Here is a 21,086-nt window from a genome sequence, read left to right as displayed (position 1 = left end):
AAGAGGGGCAATACTATAACGTCCACGGCCGCGGACCGTCGTTCCGACTTACCCCTCGACGGCCGCGGCCATGGACTTGTGAGTGCTCGCCGGCATCTCCTTCCTAGGAGATGCCAGCACTTACTTTTGCTCCACTCTGCTGTGTCCCGTAGGGTGTGCGCGTGCTTAAAGGGCCAGCGCGCGCATATGAAAAACATTACCAATTAGCCCATGATCACCCTGGACTATAAAAAGGGCTCTGCCCTGTCATTCCTTGCCTGAGTGTTGTTGTGTATACTCATGTTAGTCTTAGCAAATGGTCCCTTAGTATTATCCTGTTCCCGTGCCCTGCTACCTGTATCCTGTATTCCGTGCTGTATTTGTTCCTGTGCCTTAGAGTATTGGAGTCATGCTGTGCCACCTGTCACGCCTGCTATCATCCGCCACGTGTGGCGTCATCCGCCTTCAAGTTCACCTGTGCCTAAGCCTCTGCTACTGTCTGGACTATCAAAGGTACTCTTGTACTAGGACTTTGTATAGACTGTTGTTTGGCCAGCTTCTACTCCGCTATGGCGGTGCGGCCTAGTGGGTCCACATACCCACGGATCGTGAAACTGACATTGTTATGGGGCACTGTGGCTGGCATTGTATTGGGGCACTGTGGTACCCTATTGTCTCAATATTACCCAGGAAATGTACAGTTAAAGGCAAAACCTTTTTTTCTCCTCTTTTATGCTACTGAGGTTATGTTACCTGGTATGTTTAGGTTTGAGATGGATGCTGCCCACGATCTGTTATATCCACAGTGGTAGAAGTCTCATTAGGACAGTAAGTGACAGTGCAACACAATTATGACAAACACATGTGCCGTGGCAGGACAATTTTGGATTATCGCTAACATAAGTAGGTTAGCAGTAAAGAATGTACATAATATAGAGAAATTAGCTAAAATATTTGACAATGTTACAGATTATGTGTTTGATGTTTTGAATGTAACTTCTGCATTCACTAGACAATTAATATTAGTAGTTAAAGGGAACCTGTCACCAGCATTTTAGCTATAAAGCCAGCAATACCTGGTGAAAGTGGGTGAAAAATCATTGTCATCTAAGCTATAAATATGTTCTAAGTAAGCTCTGTAGCTTTAGTATTCAGTTTTTCAGTGGTCCCACGCCATATGCAAATGAGCAGAAAAGAGTCAAATCTTCATCCGAAAAGAGTCAGATTTTCATTCCTCCAGCATCTCAGAGTGGACTCCACCTCCTCCTTTTTGATTGACAGCTCCTTAGCCAGTCAGGGCCGGACAGGTGGTGGCGGTGGGCGGGGTTAAGAAGCTGCATCCCAGAGGGAAAAATAATTACCATAAAAGGCGGGAAGAGTTTAAACGACTACATTTACTGACAGAGGAGGACTTCAGGAAAGAAGAGAACAGGAACGAACTCTGGACAGCTGCGGCCATTGAGGGGTCAGGCGAGTTTAACAGGTAAGATGTTGATGACAGGATCCCTTTAACTAATATACATAGTGCTAGATTATTTGACAGCTTCCCAAGGGGTCATGTGCCAAGTAGTTGGCCCAGCACGTTGCGATTATATAGACCCTTCTGACATTATGCAGGTCGAACATGACATAGAGCGAGCTAAGAAAAGAAAGGAAGAGTTCAGGAAAGCCAGATTGGTTGTCATGGCTCAACCCCTTTAACTGGCTTGAGGGTATTGGGGAATGGATAATGGGTTGCTCCAGAGTGCCCTGCAGGTTGTTTTCGGTTCAATCTTTTTATTAATTTTCAATTCTAGGTAAATTAGAAAAAGGAACACGGCGCCACAAAGGACAATTCAGCATCTGATAGAGTATTGAGAAAATGGTCGGTGCGACAATTGCGCTCACCTCGGGTGGTGGACACCAAACGGTGTCAACAAGGCTTGGGAAGCTGCAGCCAGGTCCACATCACAGCCAAACAAAGTTTGCTGTCGGTTTGTAGTACGATTAAAAGTAGGAAAATCGGGACCAACGGCGCTGCTTGATCAGAGATAATACACAACCATCGTGGTAGGTAAGGTGTATAGGGTTTTATTGTTTAACAATAAAACCCTATACACCTTACCTACCACGATGGTTGTGTATTATCTCTGATCAAGCAGCGCCGTTGGTCCCGATTTTCCTACTTTTAATCGTATTAATTTTCAATTGAAATAGGTATGACAGTAAGTATAACAATAAGTATAATTACATCCTATACAGAGTACAAATCCAGTCATACAATACTTTAAGGTAGCAAATAAGAATATAAAACGTAAATTACAAACAGACAAACATTCCACATGGTCCACGAAGCTCAGCATGCAACATGTAACAAAGCTCTCAATTATTATGTCATCAATGCATATGCTATGTTCAAAATACATCTCCATCATCAGTACTAACAACTGCTATTTAATAACATAGTAGTCATATATCAATGGATGTTATTGGGAAGTGCAGATTAAATTATTTCTCCATGCGTCCCAAATTTCCGAAAAAGAATGGAAAGAGTGTGATCCATATGCTATTATTCTTTCATATAAATAGGTGTTGTTAATAGCAGAAATTACCTCCTTTTTCGGGGGAATAGATGTAGATTTCCAATACCTTGTCACTACAATTTTCGCTATGATCATTATTTTACAAATCAGAACTTTAAATCTCGGAGGTATGACATGAAGATCTAAAAACAAGAGGCCTAATTGAGGTGATCCAACAATGGAGCTATTAATAAGATTTGAGATGAGGCTGAAAATCGACCGCCAATAACCATGTATAAATGGACATTGCCAAGGTACCTCTGTGACCGCATCCCCTCCAGCATAGGTAGGAAGAATTCGGAAATATTTTACTCAAGTGATCCGGAGTGTAATACCATCTTAGTATTGTTTTCATTGCCCTGCAGGTTGTTTTATAATGTATCGCATTATATTTGCTTCTGCGCCTCATATTCTAAGGCCTACCAAAACTTTTGCAATGCTTCACAGTATCCTAGATCATTTGATGGGGCATACCTCATGAGTGAAATGAGTATGGGAAGGAATTTAGTTGACATGCCCAAGGGATGAGGTGAAAAGGTTAGGTAAGTCCTCAAGAGGGGGGGGAACTCCTTTAGGTCATTTAAAAAGTCTCCATTGTCTGTTATTGGATAACCTCAAGCCTATTCCCCTTTTGAAAGATATTATTGTAAATAAATTGATACAATAAATTCAGAGGGGTATTATTGGGTATGCAAAGCAGTGTCTCTGTGTTTCTTAGGGTATGTTCACACGGCGGGGGTCCGTAACGGCTGAAATTACGGGGATGTTTCAGCCTGAAAACATCCCCGTAATTTCAGCCGTACCGGCATGTGCGGGCGCTTGAACGCCGCGTCAATTACGGCCGTAATTAGCGCTGCTATTCATTGGAGTCAATGAATAGCGGCTCCAATTACGGCCAAAGAAGTGACAGGTCACTTCTTTGACGCGGGCGTCTATTTACGCGCCGTCATTTGACAGCGGCGCGTAAATATACGCCTCGTGTGAACAGACAAACGTCTGCCCATTGCTTTCAATGGGCAGATGTTTGTCAGCGCTATTGAGGCGCTATTTTCGGGCGTAATTCGGGGCAAAAACGCCCGAATTACGTCCGTAAATAGGCCGTGTGAACATACCCTTACTTTTCTCCGATATATCGATATCACCTATGATTTGGATCTGGATAAATTTACTGGGCGAGTGTCAGTTGATATACTCATCTAAAACTTCAGTCTAATATATATTTTGGCCATGATTTTGGCCACACGCAGTGTTTTCAGGTGTATTTCGGAGCCTAAACGCCCCGAAATAATCCTTGAAAAATACTAGCAAAACCCCTACAAACAGCTTCCCATTTAAATCAATGGGAAATACGGTGTTTACTCCAGACGAGGCATATTTTTACACTGCTGTTTTAAAAAAACGGCACGTAAAAAGACATCGCGAAAAAAAAAGCAGCATGTTTCTTCTTGAGGTGTTTTTGGCGCTGATTTTACGTTGACACTATGAAAAACGCCTCCAAAAAGCCTCAAAAACACTTTCAGCTTTAATCATTTTCAGGGTCAAAAACGCCTGGAAATCAGAGGCTGTTTTCCCTTAAAAAACACCTCCGTAATGTTCAGCCATTTTTTATTGTACGTGTGAACATACCCATAAGCGGGTTCACCTGGGTATGACAATGCATATATGTGGATGTAAACTGCTGTTTGGGCATACTGTAGGGTTCAGAAGGGTCATTTGGCTGTGTTTACAAGGGGCGGATACGCTGCGTATTAGCACGCAGCATATTCGCCTTGTGCGTCGCATGGAATTCCGAGCAAAAAAAGCACACCAAACTATGGTGCAGTTTTTCTCTGACGTCATCCAGGCCAGGGTCCTGGGATGATGTTTGATCCCATGTGACCGCCGCCACAGCCTGTGATTGGCTGCAGAGCTCACATGGGATGAAACGTCATCCCAGGAGGCCGCGCTGGAGGGAGGAACACAGACTTCTGGGTAAGTATGAGATTTTTTTTTTCTGAGTTGCGTTTTTTGCGGCGGAACCGCTGCGAACCCGCTGCAAACAACGCAACAACTACTAGTTGTTGCGGGATTTACCTCCCCATTGAATTCAATGGGGAAAACCCACAACAAATAAGCAGTGTTTACGCAAATACAATTGACATGCTGCGGAATAAAATTCCGCACCGCAGGTCAATTTCTATTATATTTACGCAGCGTGTGAATAAGATTTATTCAATCTTATCCACTTAGCTGCTACTGTATTTGCTGCGTATTTTCTGCAACGAATTCCGTTGCGGAAAATCCGCAGTATTTAGTGTGAACTGACCCTTTGGCTTTTGGAGATTTTGCTTGGTAGTAGTTCTGTTTGGGGTTTTTGCTGGTATTTCAGTTTATAATGTGGGTGCATATGTAAGCTGGGCAGAGCACATCAGGGGCATAATAAGAGGGCCAAATCCTCCTCTGTTGCTTGACGTCTCTGCTTGTCTTCATTGTCATACAAGCAGAGTTGGAACTCAAGATGCCGGACAATTACTGGTTCGGCAGACCCTGGAAAGCTAATTTGCATATGGCGCATGGCAGGATAAAACTTTTTTTTTACCCTGATGCAAGTACTAAGATATTAAATACTGGTATGTTTCTAGTGCTTTACCCTATAGCTAACTAGCGGTTTTATCTAATAATGTGTTCACAAAATAAAGAAATAGAAATTGGAGTATTTTATTAAATCAGGTGTTTCACTTAATATTTTCCAACACATAGAATTTATCTAGTAGATCTCCGATCAGAGTCGGTGCCAAATCTCGCAACAACAGAAATGGCTTAATGCCCCAGTAAGGATAAAATAGCTCTGGCTGTCGTAAGACAGCTGCTTTAACCACCTCATCAGCACATTCTTCTTTGGGTGAGGCTGACATTGTCACTTTGTCACCTACTTTCTTCACAGCATTCTCTGGAAAAATAAAAAAATCATATACCGGTATGTCATATTCTTCCCATCTGATACCAGTAGACATAAAATCATTGATAGTCTTCTAGAACCTCAGAAATGCTGCCCACTGTTTATTATATTAAAGGGGTAGTCCCACCAGGACAACCTCTGTCTATATGCCCTATTAGGGTGTATGGGCCTTATAGAGGGGTCTTCCACTTGGGACCCCCTCTATTATTAGGAGCAGAGAGCCACTTACAAGCCACAACTCTTGCTCTGATGGACTCGGACCGTCCATTTATTTCATGGCATGTCTGAATCTAAATGGCTGCAATGTAATACTATATCAACCAACGGCAACTTCCACCTACAAAATTAGCTATTTGTCTAGGGAATCGGACCTGTGTCAATCAGCTTTTATACTAAAAGGGTTGACTGTGAGGTGACAACCCCTTTAAGACAGACTGGAGTTTGAAACTGTTTTTCAAGTCTGGTAACATGTATAGGACCGTGACCCCTTACCCCTGAGGGTTTTTAGGCCTTTCATGCTGCATATATGCACTTTATATGGATGGTATGTATCCTACACAGTGGTATCTCACTATACAAATGCTTATTTTATATGTTATGTCAGTGTATATTTATATTGTATATACAGCTTTATGTAATCAGTTGTCGTCTGTTAGTTGGTTGGCCAAGTATAGCTTTTTGCATCTTCTACTCTTGTTTTCTTTCTTTACTAGGTGCTCTGATACTCTGATATAGTTTACTGGAACCTATGGATTAAGGACATTTCAAAGACCTTCTCTATAAGTAATTTAAAATAATAATATCTTAGTGTATGACGAGCATTACCTAAGCAGGTGCCATCGACCTTACCTGTATCAATAAATCCCAGAACGGCCACAGTGACAGATACATTATTATTGTTGAGTTTAAATTCTCTGCGGAGGGAACTGTAGAAACCTTCCAGAGCGAACTTGGCTGCACAGTAACTTGTTGTAAATGGTGCCCCAATACGTCCTGTATGGAATGAGAAGAGCTATATTCACAACATATTCCAGTGGACCCACCCTAAAATAAAGTATTCTATATTATATAATAAGTAAATCAATCTGGGTAAATATTTAAACAAATACTAAACACTCAGGGGCAGTTACAGAGATGGAGGCGTCAGCATCTTACTGACATGGAGGTGTAGTAGATAGAGGGGAAGCAACCTCCAGACAATTATAGCACTACAGTTTTAATAGCCGCCAAAGTTCAGTCAATTTGAGTGGAAGCATGTAAACAGCATTGTGGTACAAATGACTAGACCATAAATTATTAGGCCAACACAGATGAATGTTTGTGGCAGTAATAAAAGGAAACAAAATCACTTCCAACTAATGCAAATGTGCTTCATCGCAAATCACTAGATCTTTTGGCAAATTTTTCTTTGCTTGGAATTCCCTATTAGGGCCACTACCGAGCCGCGGCACGTCGGGGGAGGAGCGGGTTGACCGGGAAAGAAGACGCTGCGCATGCGTCAGTGGGAGGAGTTTGGCAGAAGCGCCAAACGGACCAGGGAGAAGGAGTGTTTGCCCTCCCACCCCATCCTGGATTAATGTAGTGGGGGTTTTGCTGCCATCTGTTTTTATTGCACTATGGAATTGTTTTTATGTCATGCTGTTTCAAATTAAAAAAAAACACTGAAAGTGGTTGTCCAGGAATAAATTTTATTTATATTTTAACTTAATTGGACATATATAACTAACTTTTTAATATAATGTCAATTTACCTCTGGCTTCGTTACTCTGTTCTAATTTGCAGTCACGTGACCGCACCGAGAGTCAATTTTTAATTTCCTGTGACGTTCCGTGTCTTTGCTCAGCCAGCACTACCGGCTGAACAAAGGCACGGTGCGTCATCAACTACATTTACAGGCAGTGGGCCGGGCGGATGTTTCATGAGCTCTTCAGAGCTCCGCCTCCTCTGATCCCGCCGCCTGTTAACATAGTTGATGACGCCTCGTGTGCCTACACAGCAGGAAGTACTGGCTGAGCAGACACGGAACGTCGTCTCTGCTTGTACATGCCCCCTCCTCCTCCTGTCCCGGAGTTCCCGCACTGCCTGCCCGTCTACTCTCCTCGCCAACGCCCCCCGCCGACCCCCAACTGCGCTCCCATGGCGGCACCCCCCCCCCAATGGTACATACAGTTATTACAGGGATTATATAAATACAGGGATGATAGGGGTTATATAAATACAGGGATGATGGGGGTTATATACAGGAATGATGGGGCCATCATCCCTGTATTTAACTCTCATTGTCCCTGTGTATAACCCCCATCATCCCGGTGTATTACCCCCATCAACACTGTATATAACCCCCATCATCGCTGTATATAACTGCCTTCATCCCTGTATAGAATGTTTGGGAGTAATGCACAGAGATAATGGGGTATAATACACAGGATGATGGATGTTATATACAGGGATGATGAGGTAAAGATCTCATAGTTGCAGACCAATATTCTCTCTCTAAGCCTCTGTAGCTAGTCAGCGGGGCAGTCAACGACTAGATAAATATTGCCTTATAATGCCCAAATATTTAGCCCCACAGCAGCCAGATACACAGTGCAGACCGCATTCAATTAAAAAGTTTTATACAGTGTCCAGATAAATCAGGGCAGCCCATAGACTTTCTAGGTTCTCTGGCAAGATGAAATATTGTCTTCTTAGTTGTTTATGAGGGTAAGGGGGTGATGGTAATATTCCTGGTGGTCCTGGAGTGAAAAGGTTAACGGTAAGGGTATGTTCACACGGCCAAATTTCAGACGTATACGAGGCGTATTTTGCCTCGTTTTACGTCTGGAAATACGTCTCAAATACGTCGGCAAACATCTGCCCATTCATTTGAATGGGTTTGCCGACGTACTGTGCAGACGACCTGTTATTTACGCGTCGTCGTTTGACAGCTGTCAAACGACGACGCGTAAAAATACAGCCTCGTCAAAAGAAGTGCAGGACACTTCTTTGGACGTTTTTGGAGCTGTTTTCTCATAGACTCCAATGAAAACAGCTCCAAAAACGGACGTAAAAAACGCCGCGAAAAACGCCGCGAAAAATGCGAGTTGGTCAAAAAACGTCTGAAAAGCAGGGTCTGTTTTCCCTTGAAAACAGCTCTGGATTTTCAGACGTTTATGTTGACTACGTGTGAACATACCCTAACAAGTGGTCTTTGGTAATGAAGGGGTTAATGTCAGCCTCCCTGGTGGTCTAGGGTAGTGAAGGGATTAATGTAACATTTCTATTGGTCTAGGGCAGTGAATGGATCCATGTATTATCTTTGGTGGTTTAAAGCACTAAAGGGGTTAATGTCAGCATCCCTGCTGGTCTAAGGGCTTTTAAAAGGAGTAAATATTTCATACCTGGTATCCAGTGGTCTACTTCTCCGCAGGTTCCAACATTGTTCCTGCCTAGCTTCCTCTCTGAGAGAAGTGTAGCGCAGGAATATAAAGGATGCAGAATTTCCCTGAGCAAGGTTGGGGTGAAGGGGGTGGGGTTGAAGGGTGAAGGGGTGTTAAGTGCACACTCTGAAATGTGTCTGTACTTTTGATAATTGTTGAATAATCTGCACTTACCTTAATGTAACTGTTTTGTTAAACCATACAAATAAAGCATAACAAAAAAACATATAGCTGTATAACCAAGCCATTAATATTACCACTCATAGAGGACATAACAACGATGCTTCCTTGAGATTCCAGTAGTGCCTTCAGAGATGTGGAGGTCAGCTGGATGTAACTGAGAAAATTGACAGTGTTGGAGCTCAGCACAGCCTCCATATCACCTTGAAAAGATCCAAATGACCCACTTCCCCCGATATGATTTAAAACCAGATAATCAAGGCCACCTAGATAGAGAGATCAGAAACAAAGTCTTGGTGGATAATTCTGAAAAATGGAATAGTATCACTGAGGCTGTTACACTGTGGGGCGGAATACTATTTTGCCACATGCCAACTCGAGGTCACAATGTGCCAGCCATTTTGGCTCCAGAGATGTGAATGCATTGCCATATCAGGTGGAATAATTGGATAAATAAAATTGGTTAAATAGACTCTGTCACCACATTATAAGTGTCCTATCTCCTACATAATGAGATCGGCGCTATAATGTAGGCGACAGCAGTGCTTTTTATTTAGAAAAACTATCTATTTTTACCACTTTATTAGCGATTTTAGCTTTATGCTTTATGCTAATTACTTTCTTAATGTGTTTTTACTATTGACCAAGGGGGCGTTGTACAGAGGAGTGTATGACACTGACCAATCAGTGACCAATCAGCATCATACACTTCTCTCCATTCATTTACTCAGCACATAGTGATCCTCCGTTGTTCACTATGTGCAGTCACTTACTTACACATTAACGTTACTGAAGTGTCTTGACAGTGAATAGACATTCCTTCCAGCCAGGACGGGATGTCTATTCACAATCCCGACACTTCAGTAACGTTTCTGTGGTACTTACAGCAGAGCAAGCGTAATCTCGCTGTAACCTGTCATTTACAGCGTGATCTTGCGAGATTACGCTTGCTCTGCTGTAAGTAGCACAGAAACGTTACCGAAGTGCCGGGATTGTGAATAGACATCCCGTCCTGGCTGGTAGGAATGTCTATTGACTGTCAAGACACTTCAGTAACGTGAATGTGTCAGTATAAGGGCTTATTCAGACGATAATAGTCTATGGGGCCGTGCAGACAGTTGCGTGATTTTTACGCAGCGCTAGTCCGCTGCGTAAAACTCACGACATGTCCGTTCTTTGTGCGTATTTCGCGCATCACGCACCCATTGAAGTCAATGGGTGTGTGAAAATCATGCGCACCACACGGAAGCACTTCCGTGGGATGCGCGTGATTCGCGCAACAGCAGTGAAAAGGATGAATGAAAACAGAAAAGCACCACCTGCTTTTCTGTTTACAAACATCCAAACGGAGTGTCATAATGATGGCGGCTGCGCGAAAAGCACGCAGCCGCGCATCATATGGTGATGACACACAGAGCTGCTAAGTGCCTTTTGCGCAACGCAAAATGCCACGTTTTTGCGTGCGCAAAACACACACGCTCGTGTGAATCCGGCCTAAGACAGCACATACTGATCTAGCAGGATCCCTATGCGCTGAGTAAATGAATGGAGAGAAGTGTATGACGCTGATTAGTCACTGATTTGTCAGCGTCATACACTTCTCTCGACAACGCCCACTTGGTCAATAGTAAAAACACGCCCAATTGGGCAATAAGAAAGTATTTAGCATAAAGCTAAAATCGCTAATAACGTGGTAAAAATAGATCGTTTTTCTAAATAAAAAGCACTGCTGTCACCTACATTACAGCGCCAATCTCCTTATGTAGGAGATAGGGCACTTATAATGTGGTGACAGAGCCTCTTTAAGGCCTTATTCACACGAACGTGTCCGTTTTGCACGCGCGAAAAAATGCTGCATAAAAGTTCAGTGTGAAATGTGTATAAGGTGCGTGGCTGCGTATTTTTCGTGCAGCCGGCATCATTATGACACTCCCTTTTTATGTGACGACACAGTAAAGAAGGAGGGGATTTTATGTTTCCCTTCTCTTCTTTACCAGCTGTAGCGTGAATCACGCACGTCACCCGGAAGTGCTTCCGTGTGCCGTGCGCGATTTGCATGCACCCATTGACTTCAATGTGTGCGTGCTGGGCGAAACACGGGAAAGTATAGGACATGTCGTGAGTTTTACGCAGCGGACATACGCTGCGTGAAAATCACTGACAGTCTGAATGGCCCCATTCACTAACATAGGTCCGTGCGTTCACGAGCGTATCACGGACGTATAACACGTTCGTGTGAATAAGGCCTGAAAATCACGCGCGTATCACGGACGTATAACACGTTCGTGTGAATAAGGCCTAAGGCCTTATTCACACGAACGTGTTATACGTCCGTGATACGCGCGTGAACGCACGGACCTATGTTAGTGAATGGGGCCGTTCAGACTGTCAGTGTCAGTATGTGCGCTACGTGAAACTCACGACATGTCCTATACTTGCCCGTGTTTCGCGCAGCAAGAACCCATTGAAGTCAATGGGTGCGTGCAAATCGTGCACGGCACACGAAAGCTCTTCCGGGTGCCGCGCATTATGCGCGCTACAGTAGTAATAAGATTGAATGAAAACAGAAAAGCACTTCGTGCTTTTCTGTTTGTAAACATAAACACAGAGTGTCATAATGATGCCGGCTGCGCGAAAATCACGCAGCCACGCACCATATGCTGATGCCACACGGACCTTTTGCGCACGCAAAACGCAGCTTTTTGTGGGCGCAAAATAGACACGTCCGTGTGAATAAGGCCTTAGTGTGAGAAAACATCCTTGCATACAAATATAGTGTAGCATTTAGTTGTAGTCTGGTTGTAGATCTAGTCTGGTTGTAGATCTAGTCACATGAGACACAGTAAAGAATTGAAAAGTATCCTAAGAAGTCCATTAAGACAACCTTTTACAATCCATCCACACTGATATTTATGTATTTCTAATGAGATTGTGGCTATATTCACATCTGCGTTGGAGACTCCTTTAAGAGCCTCCGTTGCAAAACGAATGCCAGAAAAAATAGTGCAGCGTGCTGTACTATTTGTTACGGTAAAACAACATCATGATGGATCCGGCACTTCTGTTTCTTAAGTTTTTCTGTTCTAGTAACAGAATAGAAAAACCAGCGCAGATGTGAACAGAGCCCAAATTGACCCACAGACCAACACGCATTTAGTACCTTGATAATAGCCTTTGACCTTTAAGATATGAGCTGGTGCAGAAGCCATTATACTTATTGTAAAATGAAGCCATTGACTGGCAATACAGCCTATTTTAATGGCATATTGCTAAGATGCGGTTCAGACTTCTAGGACACCCACCGTACCCATGAAGGAAGGCACCAAGGTATCTTTAAAATTTTCTTTGTACACTTCCTCCCACACGTTTTCAAACCCGCCTTGCGGGCAGAGCCGTCCTTAGGGGTGTGCGACCTGTGCCATCGCACAGGGCGCATCACTCCAGCAGGTAGAAGGGGGTGCTGCGCTGGCTCCCTTCCCCAGCTTGTTTCAGAAGTGCCCAGGCCCAGCAACTCAGCAGTCGTCTTTCTTCACTCAGTATCGTTGCTACCGCTGTGGCAGCCATAGCGGCTGCTAGCGGCGACACTGGGCATGAGGGCGTTGGCGCTGCTAGCAGCCGCTGCTACAGCGGTAGCGACGGCATTATAGCAGAGCAGGGAGGTATCTCCCTGCTCTGATATCTACTAGCGCCACTGTAGCTCCCTGAAGGAGCCGAATCCCCGTGTGGCCGGGGATTCCGCTCCTGGAGTGCTCCACTTGTTGTCTCTGTTCATATATGGACAGTAACATCAGGGGAAACTCCTGAAGTGGAATCCCCGTCCACAGCGTTGCAGATGCTATGACCGGGGATTCCACTCCAGGAGAACCCAATGACGTGACTGTTCATAAATGGACAGACGACAGGAGCTTCTCCTGGAGTGGAATCCCCGGTCACAGCGTTGGCAACGCTGTGGACGGGGATTCCGCTTCAAGAGTTTCCCCTGATGTCACTGTCCACACAGAGATTCCGCTCCTTCAGGGAGCTACAGTGGCACTATCTACAGGAAGGGGGGGTGCTAGCTACAAGGGGGCTGTGTGGCACTCCCTACCAGGGGGCTGTGTGGCGCTCCCTACCAGGGGGCTGTGTGGTGCTCCCTACCTGGGGGCTGTGTGGCGTTCCCTACCAGGGGGCTGTGTGGCATTCCATACCAGGGGGCTGTGTGGCGTTCTTTACCAGGGGGCTGTGTGGTGCTCTCTACAGGGGGCTGTGTGGCGCTCTCTACAAGGGGGCTGTGTGGCGCAATCTACAGGGGGGCACTATACTGTGTGGGGGCCACTAAGCGGACACTATACTGTCTAGGGGTACTACAGGGGGAATAATACTGTGGGCACAATTAGAGGACAAAATACTGTGTCCTTGAAGGGGTTGTGATATATTATATTATGAAATATTATTATTATACTGTATGGGGGCACTAAAGGGGCATTTTTTTTTTAATGATGGGGGTGGGGCGCCGAAAGATCATTTCGCACGGGGCGCCATCTATCCTAAGGCCGGCCCTGCTTGCGGGGAACTTTTAAGGAAAAAATTGAAAAGAGCTGCAACGATAGTTAAAGGAGCACTCCACTTTATATTTTTATTGCACCCTCCATTTGTACATTGATGTTTCAGTGTCACACAGGGCAGATCCGGCGGACATCCCATACCAGTTACACCTATAATCAGCGACAGTGACAAAGGCCATGGGACGGCCGAAACGTCCTACCAAGTCGCTTACTACTTCGATACTACCATTCTTGTTGCAATAAAACGTACATTTTGTTTGCATCTGGATCTCTTGTGTACCTTTGTGTGTGCTGGGGTTATATTTTTTCACATAATAATCAACAGTGGGATCCTGTGTTAACAATCTCCAGCTTTATTTCCTTTACGTTTCTCCTTTTTTGGTTCTCCTCTATTATATAGGGGGTGTTTTTGACCAATTTATTATTTATCCCAGGTCAAAAAGTGACAGGAAGTCACTGCAAACTGCAATATTTTAAGATTTGTTTTCACATAGTGACATGGAAAATATATATTTTTTAAAACACATTAATTTAAAAAAAAAAAAAAATGTTTAAATGAATTGTCTCATCAAAGATAGAAGCCACTCCTAGCAAACAGCTGATTTTACTGGGGGCAGCCACAGCCCATCAGACATTGTAGACAAATGTAGTATTAAATGTAGTATTAAATGGCGGCAATTCAGCTCTCCGTTCTGGTCCTGAGTGGGAGATCCGTCTCTATGATGTCTATATGCCCTAATAGGTCTTGATGAGACAAAACTTAATTCAAACAATAGGTCATGTTCTCACAATAGATTCCTTAGGTCTTGTTCCCACATAGCATAAACGCTGCAGAATTTCCGCAACGGAGTTCTGTGCGGAAATTAAAAAACGCAGCGTGAATGTTAATAAGTTGATTTTCGTGTGCGGAATTTAAATCCGCAGCATGTCAATTTATGCTGCGTTTTTGTTGCTTTTCTGTTGCGGGTTTTCCTTATTAAATTCAATGGGGATGCAAAACTCGCAACAGAAAGACAAGTGTTGCGACATTTGTGGCAGAATCGCAGTAATTCTGCCGCAAAAATCTGCAGCGGTCATATTGCCTGAAAGGTCACCTTAGGAGGCTGGATTACACACAAAAGAGAGGGAGGGGGTAAGTATAAACGTTTTGGTTTTCTTGTTTTAGCACTGCTTTCCGCAGCGGAAATTCCGCCCGAAAAACTGCACCACAATGTGGTGCAGTTTTACAGTAGGAATGTGCTGGGTGTTCCAGTTCGGATATGCTGCGCAGTTTTTACACAGCGTATCCGAACTGTGGGGACCCGACCTTATAATGACTTAATAGTTATCACTAAACAGACTAGATTGTCTTTACAAAAATCACCAAAATGCTGCCCACAAGACAAGTTAAACAGCTGGACTTTACCATACTAATATGACTAAATATCACTATGGGAGACACATTGGTTCATTTATAAATAAAGAACAATTTTACCTAGTTTTTTAATTGCTTCTTGGGCCACATTCTGGGCTGAAGTTAAATTACCCATATCAGACACCACGTAAGAGGCAGAGCCTGCCCCTAACTGCAGACACTTCTTTGCCACCTAGGAAACAAATAGCATTAAAAATAAAAGTTGAATGCCACTGGTTCGCTGCTTGACTAGGACTTTGTTTTTTTCTTATATTGACAGTATACTCAGAACCTACACCAAGGTGGCCGTAGACATGAAGATAAATCATTGCTGGAATGTCAAAATTTTCAATAATCACGCTAGTTGTTATTTTTGTTTGGCTTTTTTTTTTAACCGCAAAGTCTGCAGCGCTATTCTTGTTGTCAAAAATACCAGACCCCGTTAAGAAAGAAAGCTGGCATAACTGCATTTACTTTAATGGGGAAAATCATGGCATTAAAAACTGGGTGTGAAAACTATAATAACGTTTTCTACATGCAGTACCACGGTCACAGTTTTCCACATAAATAAGCTTCCCATAGTCATAATGAACTATTGCCACCAATTTGTGGTATGGATCATGTAGTGTGAAATGTATAAATACATGGATAGATGAATCTATCTCAACATACCTCCTGTAGTTGTTTAGCCCTTCTGGCTGTGAGCATCACATGAGCCCCCATTTCTGAAAATGTATATGCAATCTGTTCTCCAATCCCAGTACTTGATCCAGTCACTAGCACTCTCTTCCCTTTTACCATTTCTGGAAAAACCAAGCAAAAATTACTACAAATTGCAGTCAGCACTATGCTCGATAGGGAACTTTACTGGTTACCAACCGCCCTCTGTATAGAAACGGCGATCGGTCCAGGTCCTTAAAGCATTATAGTATATATAAGGCGCAGGCTTTATACGGCTGACAGAGTGAATTGTCAGCTGACTGCCAGGGACCCTGGACAGAAGAAAGAAGCGCTGTGTATGGAATAGAGGCAGTGGGAGCACCACTGCCTCTATTGGTCCCAGTGATCATGCGACTAGTCACATGATTGCCAGGTTGCCGTTAGTGGGAGGCTGCTTCTGGGTCTAACTAGACCCAGCACAGCCCTAATAGTGACAATAATCACTATTACGGAGCTGATCTCCCCTGTAACTGAGTTGTGCAGCCACCAGTTACAGTGGAAAAATATAGCGTAAATAAACTAAAATATATAAATACAGTATATATATATATATATATATATATATATATATATAGGTAGAGATAAGCAGCACTCTGCGACAGATTCCAACACGGTAATGGGTGCAAGCAGGTAATCCAGATACGTGGATTATAAGACATAAACGAAAGAAATCCCACAGAACTCCGATGGTTCCAAAAAGTATGTGATTTATTCCTGTGGTTTCCATCCTGCTATAGGACCTTTTTCAAGCATAATATATATATATATATATATATATATATATATAAAAAAAATGCCTAATAATGAAGACCCCCAAAGCTCTTTTTTGACCTTTGAGGGACGAACCGTAATAGTAAAAAACAAATGAAAAAATAAGAAGCAAAAATAATTTAAATAATAAAAACACATAAAACTCCCTTCCAAAAGAAAAAGTCCCGCAACCAATCATTGTCATAACGCTAGCCCTGACTCAATCACCCTAAATAAGACATGTTATATATCAATAAAATCAATATTATTTCCAGAATAAATGAGCACAAAAGTAAAAAAAAGCATATGAAAATGATGAAAAAATAAACTTGCATTGTTCATGAAAAAAGTTCCAAAAATTGCGTCGCTAGCTTAACAAAGAAAAAAGTTATAGCCGTTTACTAACGCATGCTAAAAATGGCTAAATGGTGTCTGGCTCTGAAGGCTCAAAATAGCCTGGTCCTGAAGCGGTTAATATGAATATAGAAAATGCTCTATAGCATACTATATACTATTACTTCTATATAATGCTACAATTAGCACATCTATCACATATATCAACATAATACATCGACCTACTCACCTGGAGTTATTTGCTCAGTGCTGTAAAAGTAGTAGGCACATAGCCCCATAACTAGAGAGGACAGCAGCAGTTTTACCCCCGCCATTCTGCAGACAGGAGAGTGACAACAGGTCAGCAGTCCGCTTAATTTAAGAGCATTGACTCGCAGCTTCTCTCCCACAATCTGGCCTTGATTCTTTTACAGTGAGGTTAAAATGCTCCTCCCAGGTAAAAGTCTGGCAATCCCTGCAATAAACACACCCATTCTTAGGCTGGGTTCACACGACCTATTTTCAGACGTAAACGAGGCATATTATGCCTCGTTTTACGTCTGAAAATAGGGCTACAATACGTCGGCAAACATCTGCCCATTCATTTGAATGGGTTTGCCGACGTACTGTGCAGACGACCTGTTATTTACGCGTCGTCGTTTGACAGCTGTCAAACGACGACGCGTAAAAATACAGCCTCGTCAAAAGAAGTGCAGGACACTTCTTTGGACGTTTTTGGAGCTGTTTTCTCATAGACTCCAATGAAAACAGCTCCAAAAACGGACGTAAAAAATGCCGCGAAAAATGCGAGTTGGTAAAAAAACGTCTGAAAAGCAGGGTCTGTTTTCCCTTGAAAACAGCTCTGGATTTTCAGACGTTTTTGTTGACTACGTGTGAACATACCCTTAACTTCCACAACAGGTTCTGTGTTTAAATATAACCAGGTAAAATAAAGTTATTGAAATCAGCTACAGACGCCAAATACACTATGAGGATAAAAGTATTGGGACACCTACATATTACATCTACAGGAGCTTCTATGACATCCCATTCTAAATCCATAGGCATTAATATGGAGTGTGTCCCCCTATTGCAGCTAAAACAACTTCCACTCTTCTGGCTCGCAATCTCCGTTCTAGTTCATCCCAAAGGAGTTCGATGGGGTTGTGGTCAGGGCTCTGTACAGTCAAGTTCTTCTACACTAAACCATACCTTTATGGACCTTGCCTTGTGCACTGGGGTACAGTCATACTGGAACAGAAAAGGGCCTTCCCCAAACTGTACCCACAAAGTTGGAAACATACAATTGTCAAAAACGTCTTGGTATGCTAGAGAATTAAGATTTTCCTTCACTGGAACTAAGGGGCCTAGACGAATACCCTGAAAGACAACCCCATAACATGTTTTCGAGAGTTCAGTGGCGGCGTGCTCTACACCACTGCATCTGACGTATGGCATTGTGCTTGGTGATGTAAGGCTTGAATGCATTTGCAAGGCCATGGAAACCCATGTCATGAAGCTCCCGGCACACAGTTCTTGCCATCCTATTTCAGTACCATGTGTCATGTCCATGGCCGCGGGCCGACAGGCTCACTCACATCCTGACGGCCGCAGCCATGTGTCTTCGAGCGTTGGTCCCAGTTTCCTCAGGAGATGCTAGCGCTCACTTCCGTTCACCTCGGCTGGGTCCCGTAGGGTGCGCACGCACGCTCTTGCCCGCTCTGAAAGGGGAAGCGAGCACGCCAGACTTTTATGTTTAATTAGCCATGAGCACCCTGGACTATAAGAAGGGCCCAGCCCCTTCCTCCCATGCCTGAGCGTTGTTATCGTACCCAAAGAACCTCACTATGAGACCATGGGCCTACTACCCAGTACCTAAAAACAAAGACAGTTCATACCATTATGGTTGTGACTTTTACAGGCCTTGCAATGCCTGTCTTCCCCATGCTGGAAACAGTTTATTCAGCTCTACCAGTTGACACATAATTAGGCTTATTAGACAGCCAAAGCATAGACTGTCTGGATGGAGCGAGAGGCCACCCATCTCTCCCCCTACTTCAGCAAACCAGGCCCTATTCCGGGTTTAGGAATCAACATGAATCTCAGAGAAGTGAATTACCTGTCTGTTGTAAACACCCTGGTTTCCTGACATACACCACTTTAATGGCACAAATATGCCACTCTCACATCTGCACTGCCACAGGGCTGTACACCGTTCAACCCCAGCATTAAAAAACACCTGGCTAATATGCTGTAGGTCACACTTGTGCCGCCAAAACATCTCTGATCTATTAAGGCATGGACTTCACAAGACTGCTCAAGGTGTCCTGTGGTAACTGGCACCAAGATGTTAGAAGCAGATCATTTAAGTGGTGTAAGTTGAGACGTGGGGCCCCCATGGATCGGACTTGTTTTTCCAAGACATATCCCACAGCTACTTGATGGGATTGAGATCTGGTGAAGTTGAAGGCAAAGTAAACGTTTGTCATGTTCCTCAAATCATTCCTGAACAATTTTTGCAGTGTGGCAGGACACATTATCTTTCTGAAAGAGGCCATTGCCATTAGGGAATACCCTTGCAATGAAGGGGTGTACTTGGTCTGCAGCAATGTTTATGTAGGTGGTACATGTCAAAGTAACATCCACATGAATGCCAGAACACAAGGTTTTCCAGTAGAAAGTTGCCCAGAGCATCACACTGCTTTTGCAGCGAGTCATCGAAAGGGTTCCCAGATTTCAGATCCAGACAATAAGCTGCTGACATTTTTTTTTTTTTTTAAATCACAGGTACCCTTTAAAAATGCACCCACTTTTGGCCTTGAAGGGGCAGGCCAATTTTTGCTAATTGATGAGTTACTTTATTTGTATTTTGTGACACGTTTTATATTTTAAAAAAATAAAATTCACCATAAAAGATTAACTAATACATAACAATAACTGCACTGTATGTCAACACAGCCATACTGCACAAATAATTAACTAAATAGATTTTGCCATATGTCCTCCTTATTTAGGCAACAATTATTCAACTTTTTGAGATCATAATGCCTCATGTATACGTACTATCTCCAGGTTGGGACAGTGGTCTGGACTGATATCACCATCTAGTGTAAATGTAATAACTTTGATAGTATAAATGAAATGTCTCTTTCTTTTGCACAGCTTGCACATTTTTATGCCAGTTCTTGCTTTCTTATTTGGCAGAAATGAAGTCCCCCCCATTAAAATATACTAGTGACTCATCAACTACTTTACATTCTCAGGGGGTGCAAGCATTGGCAAACTTTCAATTGGAATGGCCTAATTTTGTATAAAAAAAATTATTCTGGACATTTTTTTGCTTTTATTTTGTCTAAGGTCTCATGCACTCGACGCTTTTGCGAACGCAATTTATCCGCATTTTTGTGGACCCATTCTATTCTATGGCCCCATGCACACGACCGTGATTTACACAGATCGGTGCAGGGGCCGCAAATCCGGACCGCAAATACTCAGGACATGTCATTTTACGGTCCGGATTTGCGGATTCACCAACACTGGTGAAGGGTTTTTTGCGGTCCATTGCACTGTATTTAACGGTTTCACAATAAAACGGCCACATCCTATCACCATCACATCACAGTTAAGTATCACCCTCCACGTAATAACATACAATTAGCAATCGTTGCATGCACAAGTGGTGCATGTAGCAATTGAGGTAGTTTGATATTTCAGCAATACCTATAATTATATAATTCTTCAATCCAAGATAGAAAATGCATTCATGTACTTCTTTGTATAATGTCTTCAAACCTTTCTCAGTATACTTATGTATTATTTTTATTTTATTTGCTGTGACTAAATCTTTGTAAATTTGCTTAAAGGGTTTTTTTCCACACCTGGACAACAGGTGACCTATCCACAGGATAGGTAATCAGTATATGACCGGTGGGGGTCCGACTATGGGACCCGGCCTCGATCCGGCTCCGTCCATGTAGTGGTTGAAGCCGGAAGCAGATGGCTCCGGAAACAGAATAGAGGCCGAGCCATCTGCTTCTGGTTCAAACTACTGCATATGGTCCAAAACATCCCGCGCTTGGAGGCAGACAGTGCGGGTGATCGGTGCGGGGTCCGAGTGTCGGACCCGCACTGATCATATACTGATGAGCTATCCAGTGGATAGGTCATCAGTTGTCCGGTCGTGGAAAAACCCTTTAATGTATTTTTAACCATTTTTTTATTTTTACATACACTGCACAATCTATTGACACACTGTTCAGGTGGTCT

The 21,086-nt window shown here is 43.3% G+C and overlaps 1 protein-coding gene across 1 annotated transcript; it reads right to left on the bottom strand.

Moving 5' to 3' along the window:
* Window positions 1-5,223: 5,223 nt before the first annotated feature.
* Window positions 5,224-17,435, bottom strand: LOC142656309 (hydroxysteroid 11-beta-dehydrogenase 1-like protein A). Its single transcript, XM_075831213.1, has 6 exons — window positions 17,071-17,435; window positions 15,690-15,820; window positions 15,099-15,210; window positions 9,158-9,346; window positions 6,328-6,471; window positions 5,224-5,469 (listed from the first exon to the last, which is right to left on the bottom strand). The coding sequence occupies exons 1-6, from the start codon at window positions 17,153-17,155 to the stop codon at window positions 5,255-5,257; spliced, it is 876 nt and encodes a 291-aa protein (XP_075687328.1). The 5' UTR covers window positions 17,156-17,435; the 3' UTR covers window positions 5,224-5,254.
* Between the last annotated feature and the right edge of the window lie 3,651 nt (window positions 17,436-21,086).

The sequence above is a fragment of the Rhinoderma darwinii genome, chromosome 1 (assembly GCF_050947455.1).
Source record: "Rhinoderma darwinii isolate aRhiDar2 chromosome 1, aRhiDar2.hap1, whole genome shotgun sequence".
In the NCBI taxonomy this organism is placed as follows: Eukaryota; Metazoa; Chordata; class Amphibia; order Anura; family Rhinodermatidae; genus Rhinoderma; species Rhinoderma darwinii.
The sequence above is the reverse complement of the archived record's forward strand: the minus strand, read 5'-3'. Positions and strand labels throughout refer to the sequence as shown.